Raw genomic sequence first — 18,270 nt, forward strand, 5'->3', positions numbered from 1 at the left:
TGTATTTGGTAACTGTTTGCGAGGTCAATGATGAGAAGTAAACAAGACGAATTAATAGCTTACACAAGAACACAGTACCACCAAGAAAATAGCACTTGAAAAACATTGTCATGATGTCAAGTGCATGAAATTGCGTGACAGCATAATGAAATATATTGTGCAGAATACTGTCATATAAAACAGAATATTCCATAAAATTTAAATTGTACTCTTAGGTTCCTGTTTGACCATCACCTCAAAAATCGAGACATCACAAAAATGCTCCTCAAAGCTTTTGAAACAACCACTGTCTTATGCTACAGATCAGTCCAGCACCACAGCCAGTTTTTCTACAGTCACATTCATTGGCTTCAATAACTCAAAACCAAACTACAGCATTGGACTCCCAAGAAATCCTGTCATATTCCAAGAAACAGAGAGTACAAGAAATACATACAAGAACCAGTCACCAACACAATAATCCACAACAGTTACATCAATAATCATCAATCTCGTGCTCCCCACGTGGAAAGCAAAGCACTCAATTTTGTCTCTATCTTCCACCAAAATAAAGTCATTAGAATTAGTGATTCTCACTGGCACTCAAAAGTGCCAACACAAATTTGAGGGTGATACAGGAAATGTAAAACATGCACACACATATTTCACAGCTCTGATGTTCTTTGAAAGTTACTGGTTCTTTCACAAGCTGCAACCACAAATGTTTCTCTCTACTAGCCATTGTTAAGCTATAAGGAAGTTATACTTTTATGCAGATAAACGAATCACAGGGTAAATTAAATAACTTTAACACCATTAAACAGACTCCTTTTGCTACACTAATTACAGAAGGTGGCAGTGTTAAAGGATGAAAATGTGCTATAGCAAGAGCTGGATATATTTATAATTTCAGTAAACAGGGACAGTACTCACCAAAATCTGACCTAGTTAGAATACACTGCATAGGGTGCTCAGTCGTGTGTCTTGTGGTGGTTGCTCCTACTTCATAGCATGCAGCACACAAATCATAATCATAGCATATTAAACACTTGTAACGTCGTCCACGAAAATTTCCTCTCAAGCACGCATCACAGCTAACGCCTGGAAAATACACGGGTTCATTATGCAAGCAGCAATTGTAGCACTCATCCAGTCAACAGTCAAAAATAAATTGTATGAAGTAACTAAATTTTTATTATGTGCAGCTCAACATTTTCATTTTTTCCCATTAAACATCACAGAAAGAGAACTATACCCACATCCATGATAAAAGGCATCAATTGCAGCGATGCGGTGCTCAATAAAGGAAGCAGCTGAGCAAATACCAGTGCTAGCAGAAAATGTGGCCAACAGGAGAAGGAGAGGCAACAACAGACAGTTCCTGAGTCTCAAACTGTGCTTGCATACAAGTGTCTCTGCTGTCACGAAAGCTAACCCTTAAAGCACATTTTTTGCTAGTGTGCTTCTTAAGAGCAATGGACCACATAGCAAAATAAAGTTTTGCTGTTTCTCATCCCTTCCACATTCAACTGTAACACCACAAAAACAGTGTAATATATAGGTAACCAACTGCAGTAGAGTGCCACAACAATCAAAAGTGAGATGAACTCCAGGTGTATCTGACTGGCAAAGCTGCTGCACTCCAATATCTGTGGTGCACTCAGATGCTGCAGATGTTTTGAGATCCATGCTTGTTTATCACCTAACTGAGGTCAGCTTCTGCTTGTTTTGAAAACAGTATTTTTGGCACAATAACACATAATTTCAATATGAAATAGTTAGTTTCAGTTGACACCAGCCACCTTCAGACCTTAAGACACATGCTGCTGTTCACTCCAACCACTAAGGAACTGACATTGTCAACATTGACATGAAAATGGCTGCTGATGCCCCAAACTGGTAATTTCGCATTGAAATTTTGTATGACTATGCCAGAAAGTAAACTATTTTCAAAAAAAGCACTCAAACAAATACTGGAATCTCCAGTATGACTGAAATGTTGTTCTTTGTGAATAGTAGACTTTTATGTCAGTTTGATTGCAGCACTACTGGTAAACTATCATTATAGTGTAACTGGTTTGACAGTACGCAGATGGCATTTGAAACAATACAGTATTGTAAATAACGAGATGAAACACTCTTTTTCTGTGCTTTGAAATGTACTCCCAAATATGAGTCTGCAATAAATAACCATGTTTCGCCCTTTATTATGAGTTTGACATGTCTATGTGGCTGATTAATGCACCACAGTAATTATGTGAAACTATAATTACTGAATCAATCTTGTTGCATAAATGCTGCATATATGCAATGCTAAACATTGTTCCAAAAGGATGTAGCCAGTGGTATAAATGAGGGAATGCCAACTGTACTCAGGTAAGATACATTAATTGGACACTCAAGATCATGATGATTATGATGATGATGATTATTATTAATGTAAAGGGTGCTTTTCCCTACCGATTTAGGGATGAGGCCTAACAGTTCACAAAAGTTCACCACTTTTAACACTGGAATCTGTATCAGCGAGGATGGTGGGCAGACCTCCATCGAGACTGAGGGCTGCTCTAATTTCAGTATACAGGACACGTGTTGCCAAAATATGCTGAACTGAAAGTAGTATACCACAAACCTCACAGAGTGGTGGATCCTCCCACTGGAGGAGGAAGCCATGTGTTAAAGAACTATGTCCGATGCGCAGCCTGGTAAGCAGAACCTCCTTCCAGCTTAGTAACTGACATGAAATCAGTCATGCCTGTGTGGTCGATTTGAGCGACCACAGTTTGTTTTCTGTCACCTGCAACTGTTCAGTCTCCCACTGGCGTATGATGCATCTATGAGAAAACGAGATGATGGCATGCAATGGCATGGGACATTGACGGACAACACCATCCCAACATGCTTCTTTGGCTCCTTTGTTGGCCACGTTCTTTCCCTGTATTCCGATGTGGCCAGGTACCCAGAAAAGGATCACCTCTTTACCAAAGCATTGGAGCTTCTGTAAGGAGTCATGGATGAGCTGAATCAACTGGTTTACTGGATACATTCAGTGAAATGCTTGTAGTGCACTAAGCGAGTTGGAACAGACAAGAAACGTCAAATAGTGATCTCTGAATCCTCTCCAGTGCTTTAATAATACCATATAATTCCGCTTCGAGGATTGAGAGAGATGGACTGGGAATGTTGCAGATCAAAATGACATGAGTGGTGGAAAAGTGCTCTGGGACCAGGCAGTTATGTTCCTTGACGTGTTCAGTATATGATACAGGCTGTCTAAACAGAAAGTTTATCTCTGGTTACGCAGACTTATCCCAGCAAACATTACATTCAGTTGTAAAACTGTTTCAAATGTTATATTAGTCCCAAACAACTACATATGCAAATATTTTTGTTCTAGTTTCCCAGCTTGGTGTGTGCCATTTACTTCCACATCAAACACGGCAGCATGCCTAGACAGACTTATGGATTCATTCACTCATCTAAAATGTAACAGTGAAATAGTTTTGTTACTTAAAACCATATAATTTTAGGACTAAAATAAAATTACTACAGTATTTTCACAGAAAAAAATTGCAGATAGATGAATTATTGAAAAAATATTTAGCAGATACTGACTTGAAATAAACAGGTCGCTATAATTAGTGAGACAACATTGACATATCCTGCAGACTTACTGGAAAAACACAAACTAAGAAACAACTTTGCTTCAATGGTTTCACTGGAATTATTTAACACTGAATGCAATATAAGAGGAAGGTTTCTGTTTAGCCTGAATATAAATCAAATTGAATATAAGAAAAACAACACACTTAGAAAGACTGCATTAACAGAACAAAATGTGCACGAGTTAAACAGATAACAACATTTACTAGAATTTCAACAAGTCACATTTGAAACAGTTATAAATATTTAACTATGTGCAGGTACTGGTATTTTATGACATATGAGTAAACCGTTCAACTTTTAGATAGTATCAAGTTAAGAACACTGTATAGTCTATCAGACAAAGGACTCCATTTCAGGAATTAAGTACACACTGGTTGAACTGTACACTTCAATTTTCTGCAGCTTATTTACTGCAACCCTGGAAAAACTTGAACATACCACATATAAAAAATGTATATTGCGAGTCTCCCAGGACAACACAAAATGTCTAAATACCAAGTGCTGACTTCTAACTGAAATCTGGGAAAATGACAAGATGCAATCTTAAGTATAGAACCTCCCTCTTCCTTCCGGTATCTTCTTTTACAATTGGTTCTCTTTAAGCTCGCCAAATACAAAGACCAAAGACAACAGCTAACAAGACCGTCATTAATAAACAATTACTGTTTGGTGAAGAAATAGGACAACAATGTACTAAAAACAGAAACACCCAAAAAAAGTTATTCTGGGTCAAAAGGAATATTCAATATTAACTGGCTTAAACCAATGACATAATGGTAATGTGATGTCACTTTCTGGTGTGTACTATCACTGTTTGGTTGTCAGTTGGCTAAGCCAACATGTGTGAAAGCAAAAAAACCTGGTTGTGGTGACAGATTGATTTCTAACTCAGCCATTGGGGGGGGGGGGGGGGGGGGGGGTAGTCGCCATGCTTATGACATTTGTTGCATGTCATTGGCCAAGGCCATAAACTAGTACTGAAAATTCCTCTTTATCTGTCATACTTTGAAGCCAATGCAAAACAGGCCTACAGTAGATGCAAATAACAGAACACCACAAAGAGTATCTATAAGTTAAGTTACTTTCATGTTCCATTTTGCACGATAAATAATCACGATGTGGAACGAGTCATTTTACATTCATATTGAAAATTAATCTAATTGTACTCTAAATGTCACTATATAAATTTCCCCCACCCCTGAAATGAAAACAAGATATACAGATTAAGTTAGCAATTCTTACCCACCACCTTTTACATGTTACAAACAGATTTAATTCTTCTACGGAATAAAAGGAGTTGTCAAGGAGAAACTTTTTTCAATTTATTTTCAAATTTTACCTTGCTGTCTGTTAGACATTTTATATCACTGGGTAAGTGGTCAAAAATTTTTGTTGCAGCATTGTGTACCCGTTTGTGCTAAAGACAACCTTAATGTTGAGTAATGAATGTCATTTTTTCTTCTAATATTGTAAGCTTCCAAACTACACCAAGCCCACACAAAACAGGAACAGAATCCTTCAGGCTTTCTCAGATAGGTGGTGTCACGTTGAAGAATTGGGTTTCTACCAGTTATTTGTATCTTTCTTGCACAAAAGATGCGAATAACAAGCAGGATCCTGACTGTTCAACTTGACAAAGACTGAATGACTGACTGCTGAGGATTAGGTGTCATGGGTCTTTATATTCCAACTGTACGATAAAGACCGAGTTCTTTAAGAAATTATGTGAACCTTGACTAAGGGTTCTGAGAATATTTCCTTTTCTGCTTGTTTTGTACCATTTATCCAAATTGCTTTTACTTCAGAGTGTTTCAAAAGTAACTAGGCCTATTCAGTTTTATACATGGGTCATATACAGTTTTTGTTTTAGTAGAAAATAGGCACAGAATTAAAAAAAAAAAAAAAAAAAAAAAAAAAAAAAAACCATTTCCTTTGCAAGGTTATGCTGTTAAAGCCACCGCATCCTTGAAAAAGAAAATTATTGAAAAGAACATACTGCACGAGAGAGTACATCAAGGCAACAAAAAAATTATAATACTATATAGTACTAAATATTTTAGTTGGGTTTAAAATCAAGTATACTAGTTGATTTTGTTTGAAAAGGGCTGAAATAATCTGACCTTTTCTTCACCTTTACCGTACAAACTACATTTTCAGGGTGGTGTGGTGTTACAGAAGCAAGTTTCTGAACATACATTTTAATTTACTTTTGTGTAATAAGTCTGCCAGGTGCAAATAGTGTTAAGCATAACAGTCTTAGTGTACCTTTATTTACATGTAGAAACTTTTTTTTTTCTTTCAAGTGAAAGTTCTTTGTGGAAAAAAGACTACGCCGAAGACATCCTGTGAATGCAGAACTGTCACCATAGTATGAGAGCATTTTCATTATCAGCAGGTAACAACAGGAAGGGAAGCTATCATTTCCAGCCATAATATCAATATCTAGCATCAATTGGAGGATTTGGATGTAAACAGTACAGCTGTCAATGGCTAGACAATATTTTTTTTTCAATTCTGGAAATATAACTTTGTACAGAAAATAGCACTGAGTAAGTTATATCTTCAAGTTTCTCCACATATCTGCCACCTTCCAAATACATAATGTAAAAATAATAAAATATACTATCATTTTACGAACATCAAAATATTTACACAAAAACTGTTTTACCAATTAAAGAGACTGCATGATATACAACATTATATTTTATTAACTTAGTAAACAAACATTTTCCATAGTACAACTAAAACTTTTAAGGGCGCAAAGACATTAGTAATCCATATTCAAACAGCTCTTACTCGTAATAACTTGACAACAAACAGTAATGAAGTGGTATGAACGTCATGTAAATGTAAATATGGGCAAAAAATTACAAAGAAAATGAATGCAGTCCAAGGTGGATCTGTGTAAACTACTGGTTGTGCTATCGAGTTCGGAGAACAGCCACTGAGTGCTCACACTTTTTACAGATCATATAAAACATCATTTATGACATTAACATTTAAATGCACTAGACAGCAGACTGGCATACTGTAGCAGCAATTCGCACGCAATGCAGCTCATATATTCTCACAATCTCGCTCGCAACCAGGATAAACGTTGTCTCCATTATGACGTGTTCAAATTATTAGTGAAAGGAAGGGCATCAAATTTTATCTCAACAAAGAAATTTTCAGATGCGCTGTAACATTTTCAAGATTATTTCTAATAAGTGCCTACGGCAGTTCACACTTCACTACAAATTTACACATCATTCTGCGTGTCAATACGAAAACCTGCAAAGTTACTGTTCGAAGTACGAAACGCCTTAAGAAAGAGACTTTATTCTGGCGAAAAAAATCCCGCAATGTTTATTCGATGTTAAAATACAGTAGCAGATCACGCCGTTATTATAATAAGTCCACAGGAGGAATAAACCCTGTTCTCTGACCTGTGATACAGTATCACTTACCTTCATGTCGGGACATTTCAGAGAGTGCTCGAAGCCCTCCTAATTTTACCTGCCCTTAGTGAATTCCTTAGATTCTACGCTATCGATAATATCTACGTATACAAATATATATTCATCAGCACAGTCCCATCGACGAAAATTTCTCAATATAGCCCCATCTCTAAACCTAACCCTCAACTAGGCCATAATGACGTCACACGAATTTGTGTCCCATCATTCCATACGGAATCACAGAGGAGAAATGGCTGAAAGGATTGGACGTGTTTTCGTTTACGGAGGAAAAGGCGCTCTTGGCGCGGCTTGTGTTCAACATTTTAAAGCTCAAAAATGGGTAAACACTGACTTTCTTAATTATATAACTATGTTTAGAATATGAAGATCATATAGATTCGTGAAGATACTTACAAGAGATATTTTCTGTGAGGAGCCACTCTTGCTGGATGTAGAAAGCGTATCCACATTGCATTCGATGGCTCAAAAAAAAAAAAAAAAAAAAAAATACTAGGTACATCCAGTTGTTTTCCAAACTAGCGATATAATACCATAAATAGCCAAGAGCTCTATGGTATGTCGCCGTGAAAACGTCTCTGAACTTTCTGAGCAGGTGTTGCAGCCTCGCATACGGATAGAATTGTGGTTGCTAAATTTATACCATGTAAGACTTCCTGAATTGGAAGCAAAATTTTAGAGATGTATCTAATATCTGCCCATAATGAACGGAAGGTGCCCTATTAATGCTGTGCCATTGATATGCGTGTATATTAGAAAATTGTATGTCAATGTAGGAAATTCGAATTAATCCGCTAAATGTGTTAATCTGCCAAATTCTGAACTTAGAATTTTACATGTATCGCGTAATGGTTACGTTAAATTGTACGAACGTTTAGTTCAATCACACGATAGCTGAAAACTGATGAGTGTCATTTCATGCGTGCTTATCTGTAGCCTACCCATCATTTCACGTAAAATCAGCCAATTTCAGAAATAGTTTCCGTCTGGCTATCTCAAATTTTGTTAACTTTTACCATATGCTGTATGCTGACACCAGCGCCATTAGCTTGAAGACAGACGATGAGAGTATTATCGTGAATAATTAATCACGTTTGACAGCCCTTTTAACACTTAACTTTTGCAGTGCGAAACCCATAAGTTGATGTTTCTACCCAACTATTGGTGCTATGTTCAAATATAACAAGGATGAGGTCAGTGAGGCCACACATGTTCCACAACTGTTGCTCAAAGTTCGAGAAAAACAAATACGTGACCACCCCAGTTTCAACCATTGATATTCCAGCCTAAAACTTTTTTATGTCACGATATTCGGTTATCTATCAAGACAGCTGATATTAGACCACATGATGAATATTAATTTCAAGATTGTTCACTTAGCTTCAAAGGCAAGTAACTTCGTCGAAGTATAAACACACGTTTGATGCAGATGGATCCATAAGAATCATTTAATTTTCAATGCCATGTAAATGGGAAAATGGAGTTGGTCTATGATAGCTTTGCTACTATCAATTTAGAAAAATTGGTAGTAGCTCTGTAGCTATACAGGAATAGTCATAGGTATGTCTCTTCTTACGGGCTCCCCAGCCTGAATTGGGTCACTTTATCAGGTTCCCAAGTCTGTTACAGTGTTTCTAATCAGGTTTTCAAGCCTACTGCTGGGTTGATCAGGTTCTGAAGCCTGAGCTACTCTGTAGTATTGATTTGATTTGAAGTTTTGTTCAATTTTGAGACAGTTTGCACAGGGAATTTGTACTGGCATCCCATCATTGTTGTGGATGGAGCAGGAGTGTTGGCAGTAATGTGTTGCTCTGAAACCCAGCAATAGTCTTTTCTATCTGGCCAACAGAACAAACATGCAGGGCCATCGGGATACATGAAGTCTCTTAGCACATTATTCTATTAAAGTGATAAGTCATAGATGTTCCTAATTCACCATTTATTCTCATAAATACAGGCTACCTATTGTCCAGGTTGGAGATTAAAAATGTTTTCTACAAAGCAGCTTCTGATAGACTGATCAAAGTTAGCTATAAAAGATGCTGTATCATTTAAAACTTTGCCGATAAAAATTCGTTTTTTAAAAATCTGTTGGTACAGATTGGTGATTATCTCTTGTTCCAAAAAAGGTTTAGCCATTTTCAAACCTTTCCTTTTGAGCTTGCATGATTACATAAGATATTGTTCATGAGATTTTTGTGTTGGACAACAGAACCCACACTAAAAATAATTACTGACCCTGAAAATAATTACTTTTGCATTCTAGGAGACCACTCATTGAAAAGCATAAGCATTGAGTTGTATATAGGCGTACACAGAAAGGAAGAAAACTTGCTAGCTTTCGGAGTAATCGTTTCATGAGCTGGAGTAAATACACACACATATGCACCTATGCCCTGACATGGTGCTGGCTGGATTGACAGTACCTGTAATGCATTTTGGCAGATGGACTGGTTGTGTAGGGTGGTGGGTTACGTTGGGTGGGGCTGATAGGAAGAGGAGGCAGGAAGAGGGATTGGGGGTGTGGGTGGCTATCAGCTCAGAGGGAGGCAGACCGGCTAGGCAGTTTTCCAGATAGAATGTGGCAGGTGGGGATGGCAGGTATGTGGGTCAGGCATGTGATGCACAATTGTCGGAGATGTTTGGGAGCGGCACACACAAATAGCAATGTGGGATATGAATTGGGAGGGGTTGACAGGATGGAGGCAGGGGAGACTGTTGGGTGGAGGGTGCAGGGACAATGAGTTGCCATTGATTGAGGCCAGGAAAATTATGGGAGTGGAGGATCTGTTGTTAGCATAACTCCATCTGTGTAGTGCAGGGAAGCTGCTGCTGGAGGGAAGATCCAGATGGCCTGGGTTGTGAAGCAGCCATTGAAATTGAACATGTTATGTTCAGCAGGTGCGTGTTGTGCCATAGAGTGGTCCACTATGCTCTTGGCTTTGACCACTCATTCAGGTTGACAGCTGGTCCAATGATTGCAGCAGAGCTTGTGTATGCCATGGCTGCTTTCACAGGTGGTTCGGCTACTGATGGGGTAAGATAAGCCTGTGACAGGACCCTCAACCCCTGGTCTGATTCAGGTTCATTGATGATAGATTTTGACTTGGGGCCAAGACAGCCTGTTCGCATTCCTCCACAGCCTCACCACGTCTTTCCCATTCACTTAGAGTGGTCCTCTTCTATACAGCATGCCATGTTCTGGGACGTTGACCTCTGTCTCTCTGAAGACTCCATCCGCAAGTCTGTCCACATTAAACCTAATAACCACCAACAGTTCCTGCATTTTGATAGCTGCCATCATTTCCGCACCAACATCATGACTCTCCTCCAGTGGAATGTTCACGGCCTTTGGTCCCACAAAGAGGATTTACGGCTGCTTTTAGCATCGCAGCGTCCCCTTGTACTCTGCCTCCAGGAAATGAAATTGCGCCCTCACGACCGCTTTGAGCTTTCACATTTCTTGCTGGTTCGTTTTGGCCTTCCCCTGAGGTTGGCATTCCATCTCATGGGGGCGTCATGCTGCTCATATGGAATTACATCCATAGTCAACCCATCTCCCTGACTACCCATCTTCAAGCTGTTGCAGTTCACCTTTTCTTCCCCACCTGACCTTTTCCCTCTATACCATTTATGTCCCTCCATCATTTGATTGATGTCACCAGGGCAGACTTCCATCAGCTCATTGGGCAGCTATCTCCCCCATTTCTGCTACTCAGCGACTTTAATGCACATCTTCCCATTTGGGGGTCTCCCAGAACCTGTCAGAGAGGTGCCCCCTTGGCTGTTCTTAATCAGCTCAACCTCTTCTGCTTTAATACTGGAGCACTCACTGTCCTTTCCAACTTCTAGCACACCTATTCCCATTTGGATCTATCCTTCTGCAGTGCCCAGCTTGCCCATCATCTTGAGTGGTCCATTCTTTCTGATGCCCACTCGAGTGACCATTTCCCATCTGCTATCCGTTTGCTGACTCCTACCCCACCTGTGTGTACATCGAAATGGCAGCTTACTAAGGCTGACTGGCGGCTTTACTCTTCCCTGGCGACCTTCGAAGAAAAGATTTCCCCAGTTGTGATTACCACATGGCCAGTTGTGATTACCATATGGAATCTCTCGCAAACATTATCCTTACTGCTGTGGAATGTTCCATTCCTCACACTTCCTCTTTACCAAGCCATGTCCCAGTCCCTTGGTGGACTGATGCGTGCCGCAACGCAATTCGTACATGGAGATGTGCTCTCCGCGTATTTAACCATCATCCTATGATGGCGAACCGCAGTCATTACAAACGGATGTGTGTAAAGTGTCGTCGCATTCTTCGGGATACCAAAAAACCTAGCTGGATTTCATTCTCTAGTTCTTTTATCTGTTTCACCCCTTCCGGAACCAAGATCCATTCACCAAAGGCCTGACAGTAGCAGACAATGTTATCGTGGACCCTATTGCTATCTGCAGCACCTCGGGCTGCCATTTTGTGGAAGTTTCGAGCTCTTCCCAGTATCACCCTGCCTTCCACCAACGGAAACAAGTGGAGGAGGCTCGGGCAATACCATTCCCTTCTCAGAATCAGGAGTGCTACAATGCCACCTTTACTATGAGGGAGCTAGATCATGCTCTCAGTTCATCCCGATCCTTCACCACAGGACCAGATGCTGTCAACATTCAGATGTTGCAGCACCTTCCTCTTGTGGGCAGGCGCTTTCTGCTTAACATGTACAACCACATATGGGCAAAGGGCACAGGGCAGATGGCAGATTTCCCAGAATTTGGTGTGAGGCCACTGTCATACCTGTACCTAAACCCGTACGGACAGAAACATTCCTTCTAGCTACTGCCCCATCTCTCTCAGCAGCTTACAGAGGGGGAGCTTCTCAGTGCCCTTGCACATTGCCCCGACACTGCTCCTTGGCCAGATCGGATCCACAGTCTGTTGATTAAACATCTCTCATCTGACTAAAAGCGACGTCTCCTCATCATCTTCAACTGGATCTGGTGCAATGGTGTCTTTCCATCACAGTGGCAGGAGAGCACCATCATTCAAGTGCTCAAACCCAGTAAAAACCCGCTTGATGTGGATTGTTATTGGCCCTTCAGCCTCACCAACGTTCTTTGTAAGCTACTGGAATGTATGGTGTGTCGACGGTTGGGTTGGGTCGTGGAGTCACGTGGCCTACTGGTGCCATGTTAAGGAGGCTCCCGCCAGGGTCACTCTGCCACTGATAATCTTGTGTCCCTCGAGTCTGCCATCCGAACAGCCTTTTCCAGATGTCAACACCTGGTTGCCGTCTTTTTTTATTTATGAGAAGCGTATGACAAGACCTGGTGACGTCATATCCTTGCCAGATTATACAAGTGTGGTCTCTGAGGCCCGCTCCAGATTTTTATCCAAAATTTCCTGTCTCTTCATACTTCCCGTGTCCAAGTTGGTGCCTCCCAAAGTTCCCCCATATCCAGGAGAATGTGGTCCCACAGGGCTCTGTATTGAGTGTATATCTATTTTTAGTGTCCATTAACGGTCTAGCAGCAGCTGTAAGGCCGTCTGTCTCACCTTCTCTGCATGCAGGTGGCTTCTGCATTTTGTACTGCTCCACTAGTACTGGTGTTGCTGAGCGGCACCTAGAGGGAGCCATCCACTAGGCGCAGTCATGGGCTCTCGCCCACAGTTTCCAGTTTTTGGTTGTTAAGTTGTATGTCACGCACTTCTGTCAGCATCATACCGTTCATCCGAAACTAGAACTTTACCTTAATGACGATCCATTCACTGTAGTGGAGACATATTGATTCTTAGGGCAGGTTTTCAACACCCAATTGACTTGGCTTCCTTACCTTTGTCAGCTTAAGTGGAAGTGCTGGCAGCACCTCAAATGTCAGCCGCTGCCTGAGCAATACCAACTGGGGTGCAGATTGCTCTTCGCTCCTGCAGCTCAACAGAGCCCATGTTCAATCCTGCCTTGACTATGGGAGTCTGGCTTATGGTTTGGCAGCACCCTCAGCATTGCGTTTACTCGACCCAGTGCACCACTGTGACGTTCACCTAGCAACAGGAGATTTTAGGACAAGTCCGGTGACGAGTGATCTGGTGGAGTCCTGAGTCCCTCCATTGCAGGTTAGGTGTGCACAACTGCTGGCCAGTTACATTGCACACGTTTGTAGTTCTCCTGTGCATTCGAAGTACAGTCTCCTTTTCGCACCCACGGCGGTTCATCTCCCGCATTGGCGGCCCAGGTCAGGGCTTCCAGTTTTAGTTCGTGTCCAATCCCTTCTTTCCGAACTGGAGTCCTTGCCTTTACCACCTATACTTGAGGTCCATTCACGTACACCTCCACGGTGTATGCCTAGGCCGTGGCTTCGCCTGGACCTTTCACATGGCCCTAAGGACTCAGCTAACTCCGTGGCTCTCCACTGCCACTTCCTCTTGATTCTTGACATGTACCGAGGCTACTTATGGAGATCAGCTTCTCTGCAACTGACTTGTGTTCAGTACTACACCGCAAGGTTTTGCGACTTTGGGAGACAGAATGGCATAACCTCAGTATGCACAACAAACTGCATGCCATTAAGGAGACTACGAATGTGTGGAAGACTTCCACGCGTGCCTCTCACAGGACTCTGTGGTTCTCTGTTGGCTCCGCATTGGCCATGCTTGGGTGACACACAGCTACCTCTGCACCGTAATGACCCACCTCAGTGTCGGTGCGGCGCCCGGCTGACAGTGGCCCGTATCTTGGTGAGCTGTCCTCCTCTGGCTGCCCTGCAACAGACTCTTCAGTTACTGGACTCAATGCCATTAATTTTAGGTGACAACACCTCATCAGCTAATTTTGTTTTACATGTTATACATGGCAGTGGGTTTTATCATTCTATGCAAGTTTTTGTGCATGTCCTTTGTCCCTTTGTGTTCTCCACTCTAATGCTTTTAGGCTGAATGTTTTAATGTGTCGCAGAGTGGCAGGCTTTTCCTTTTTATTCTTGTGGTCGGCCAGCCGTGGTCATCTGCTCTCTTGTTTCTTGTATTTATCCCTTCTACCAGTTTCTTGCTTCTCTCTGTGGTTTTCTTTTCCTATTTTGTCCATAGTAGTGTTAGTTGTCCTTCTGTCATTCTTCTGGTTCTTCCATTCTCCTGTTATTGTGCTGTACATCTCCTTTCTTTTCTTCTTTCCCTTGTGTAATTATTTTACCAGGAACAAGCGACCGATGACCTCGCAGTTTGGTCCCTCCCCCCTCCTCCTCTAAAACAATCAACCAACCGTCTCACCAGCTGCATTTACAAGGTGATGGAAAATATGATTCTTGCCCGGCTGGTGTGGTGGCTCGAGTCTCGCAGTTTACTAACGAATGCACATTGTGGATTTTGAGTGCGGCGTTCTGCGGTTGACCGTCTCGTTACTTTGTTCACCCGTGTCATGAATGGTTTTCTGTGGAAATCCCCGACTGTGGCTGTGTTTTTCGATTTGAGAAAGGACTTCAACAACTGCTGGAGAACTGGTATCCTCCGTACTCTTTTCACATGGGGCTTCCGTGGCCACCTGCCCTGTTTCCTTCAGGAATTTTTAAAAGTCAGAGTTTTTAAGGTGCATGTGGGTTCTGCCTAGTCGGACACCTTTATCTGGGAAAATGGTGTGCCTCAGGGTTCCGTCCTGAGCATTGTCCTCTTTGCTATCGCCACTAACCCTATAATGGCCTGTCTCCCGCCGGGCATCTTGGGCTCCCTTTTTGTTGATGATTTTGCCATCTATTGCAGTTGTCTTTGGACCTGTCTCACTGAGCAGTATCTGGAACAATGTCGTGATCGTCTTTACTCCTAGAGCATCAACAGTGGCTTCTGTTTTTCCACTGACAAAACCGTCTGTATGAATTTCAGGCGGTGCAGTTGGTTTCGCCCACCGTCTGTACATCTTCGGCCTGTTGCCCTTCCATTCATTGAAACTACAAAATCTCTGGGATTCATAGTAGATAGGAAACTCTCTTGGTCCTCCCATGTGTCTTATCTGGCAGCCCACTCTACGCGGCTGCTCAGTGTCCTATGTGTCCTCAATGGTGCTTTGTTTATGCATCTGCATGTCCATCCCTCTTACGTGATCTCAGCACTATCCACCATTGTGGCATCCGTTTGGCCACTGGTACCTTTTACACTAGCCCGGTTGAGTGTCTGTATGCAGAAGCTGCTGAACTACCACTGTCCTACCGCTGTGACTTTCTTCTCAGCAGGTATGCATACCGTTTGTCTGCCATATGCGGCCACCCATCCCATGCCTCCTTCTTACATGATTCCTTTGATTGCCAGTATGGGGCACATCCCTCTTCTCTTTTACCGTCTGGAGTCCGCTTTCGGCACTTGCTACGGTGACTTAACTTCATACTACCTGCAACTTTCCCGGTGGGTGTGAACCTTTCACCACGTTGGCTTCGTGAAGCGGCCCATGTTAACCTTGGCCTTCATTCTCTTCCTTAGGACAGTACTTCAGCCTCACTCTATCGCCTTCATGACCTTCTCATGGAACTTCGTGATAGTACCTTTGTATGCACTTACAGCTCTTGGACTGACCGTGGGGTCGGGTGTGCCTTCGTCATTGGCACCTATGTCTTTCGATATCGGCTTCCGGCACACTGCCAAGCTCTTCACCCTGTATCAGGCTACGAGTACATCCGGTGACACAGACTTTTCAATTGTGTCCTCTACTCAATCCCTCTCAGTGCCCTTCGAAGGCTATGTGCACTGTACACCATCCGTCTCTTAGTGTAGTGGGTCCAGGAAAACTGTCACTTACTCACTCTTGTTGGAGCCACTGTGATGTTTATGTGAGTTCCTGGTCATGTCGGTGTGCCAGGAAACGAGGCTGCTGACGCTACTGCCAAGGCTACAGTCCTCGTACCTGAGCCCGCTAGTTCCTATATTCCCTCTGATGATCTCTGTGTTGCAGTCTGTCAGGAGGTGGTGTCCCTTTGGGATCGCCAATGGTCCTCCCACCATGGGAATAAGCTCCAGCTTATTAAGCCTCTCCCAGCAGCTTGGACAACCTCCTCTCGGCCCTCCTGCCGGGAGGAGGTCATTTCAACTGGGCTGTGTACTGGGTACTGCCTTTTTAGCCATCGTCATTTGATACGTGGCGCTACCCCACTACTTTGTACACATTGCACCCAAGTTTTAACTGCCCGCCGCTTCCTGACGGAATGCCCAATTTTTAACCGTTTACGTTCCCGCTTGGGTTTGCCGTCCGAGTTATCGGTTGTTTTAGCAAATGCTGCATGGACTGTCGACCGCATTTTACTTTTTATCTGCTAGAGCAATATGGTGGTGGCAATTTAATTTTTAGTTTTGGACCTCCGTTTCTGTATGGTGTCTTTCTTAGCCCTGTCTCCACGTGCCTCTTTTTAGCTGTCTTCTCTTTAGTCCATTGGGACTGAAGTATAGTCGTTTTTTAACTCCTCTCTGTCTTCATGTTCTATAGTTTTGATTTGGGTGCGTATAACCCCAGTTGTTTTTTTGTGCCCTAAAGCAAAAGAAAACCATACCAAAATTTCCCAACCAAAAAATGCCTCCCATACAGCCTAGCCACCCATGGATGATATATCTGCAGTGATGCAAACTCCCTTGCCCATTATACTGAAGACATTATGAAGACCTTCACAGACAGGCAGTACCCCCCTCCCCAAAACCTAGTGCACAAGCAAATTTCGACCATATCCTTCCCCAGGGCCTTCTCTCTTTATGCACTGAAATGGGGGACATCGTGCCTGATATCCTTTCCACACTTCGTAAAGTGGTGTTCTGTCACCCATACAACCTTCACAACATCGTAGTCCATCCCTATGCCACTGCCACTTCCAACCCCTTGCCACAGGGATGATATCTCTATGGCAGACCAAAGCGCAAGAGCTGCTCCATCCATCTACTCAGATTTTCCTACTCCAACTGTCACAGGCTTATGCTACCCCATCAGAGGCCATTGCCAACTGTGAAAGCAGCCCTGTCGTATACCAACTGTGGTACAAACACTGCACAGCTTTCTGTGTTGGTATGACTACCAACCAGCATGGCCACTGCCAAGCTGCTGCCAAGAACAAAATTGAACACCTGATAGCACAACATGCTCAATTTTGAAGGCTGGTTTACAATCCAGGCCATCTTGATCCTTCTCTCCAGCACCTGCTCCTCTGAACTACACAGTTCGGAGTTATCCTCTCAATACATCCTCTGCTCCTGTAATAATATTGTCCTGGCCTCTGTCTAAGGTAACCCAATGTCCCTGCACTCTCCACCCAACAGTTTCCCTTTCCTCCATTGTGTCACCCCATCCCAATTCATGTTCCCACGTCAACTACAGTGTGTACCCCTACCCACTCACTGTCTCCTACAGTCATGCAGCACATGCATAGCCCGTATACCTGTTACCTCTCCCTCCCCACATTCCTTCCTGGCCTCTCCCCGAACCCCCAGCCACACACACTGTCACAGTTTCGTGCCTGAGGGAATCCCTGAATCTGCAAATGTTCATATTTTGGATATCTTCTGCACCTCTGTAATAAACTACAAGTGGGTGTAAACTGGCGTGGCAAATTTCTCAGTGGAAGGAATGTGTTGCATCTTGCAACACAAATGAATAGTTTTCTGTGAAATCCATTAAAAAAACAATTTCTGCCATTTTCAAATTGTCTTTGATCATCTTCAGATTATGGCTTTGTTGCTTCACAATGTAGTGATGAAGGGTCAGTTTATTTTAATGATTTTATTTAATTTCCAGTTTATATGGCCTTAAAAATAAGTAGACTCTCATACATCCATTTACATCTAGTATGCACTTACCACAATAAACTTGCTTATCTTTGAAGCAAAATATTATCCCTTAGACAAAAGAAACCAACTAGTGAAAATGAGTCCTTAAGAGACAAAAATTTGCTCTTTCTAATTGAACCTGTTAGAAAAAAAATTTTGACTGCCATTCCGAGATATTTGGCCCTGAACATTATGAAATGTGACAATTAAATTGAAGATAATCAGTTTAGGCCCAAATATTTTAATAACTAAAAAAGCTTAAAAGTTAATATTTATCATGTGATCTAACGTGTTCTTGATCAAAGAAACTTATCTTAATATAAAAATGTCTCAGACTTGAAGATATCAATGGTTGAAACTGTGGTGGCATGAGTATGGTAGGTTTTTGCC

The 18,270-nt window shown here is 42.2% G+C and overlaps 2 protein-coding genes across 3 annotated transcripts in view; one reads left to right on the forward strand and one right to left on the reverse strand.

Moving 5' to 3' along the window:
- Positions 1–7,301, reverse strand: part of LOC126260086 (E3 ubiquitin-protein ligase KCMF1-like) — a 99,530-nt gene extending 92,229 nt beyond the window's left edge. For both annotated transcript variants that reach the window (XM_049957299.1, XM_049957298.1), the window contains exons 1-2: positions 7,095–7,301; positions 913–1,080 (exon numbers count right to left, since the gene is read on the reverse strand). In XM_049957299.1, coding sequence (XP_049813256.1) covers positions 913–1,080; positions 7,095–7,110 — 184 coding nt within the window. In that variant the 5' untranslated portion in view covers positions 7,111–7,301. The remainder of the gene's footprint in view (positions 1–912; positions 1,081–7,094) is intronic.
- Positions 7,302–7,331: 30 nt separating this feature from the next.
- Positions 7,332–18,270, forward strand: part of LOC126260087 (dihydropteridine reductase) — a 73,378-nt gene continuing 62,439 nt past the window's right edge. The window contains exon 1 of the mRNA XM_049957300.1: positions 7,332–7,425. Within this exon, the coding sequence (XP_049813257.1) occupies positions 7,336–7,425 (90 nt within the window). The 5' untranslated portion in view covers positions 7,332–7,335. The remainder of the gene's footprint in view (positions 7,426–18,270) is intronic.

Source organism: Schistocerca nitens, chromosome 5 (assembly GCF_023898315.1).
Source record: "Schistocerca nitens isolate TAMUIC-IGC-003100 chromosome 5, iqSchNite1.1, whole genome shotgun sequence".
NCBI classification, from domain to species: Eukaryota; Metazoa; Arthropoda; class Insecta; order Orthoptera; family Acrididae; genus Schistocerca; species Schistocerca nitens.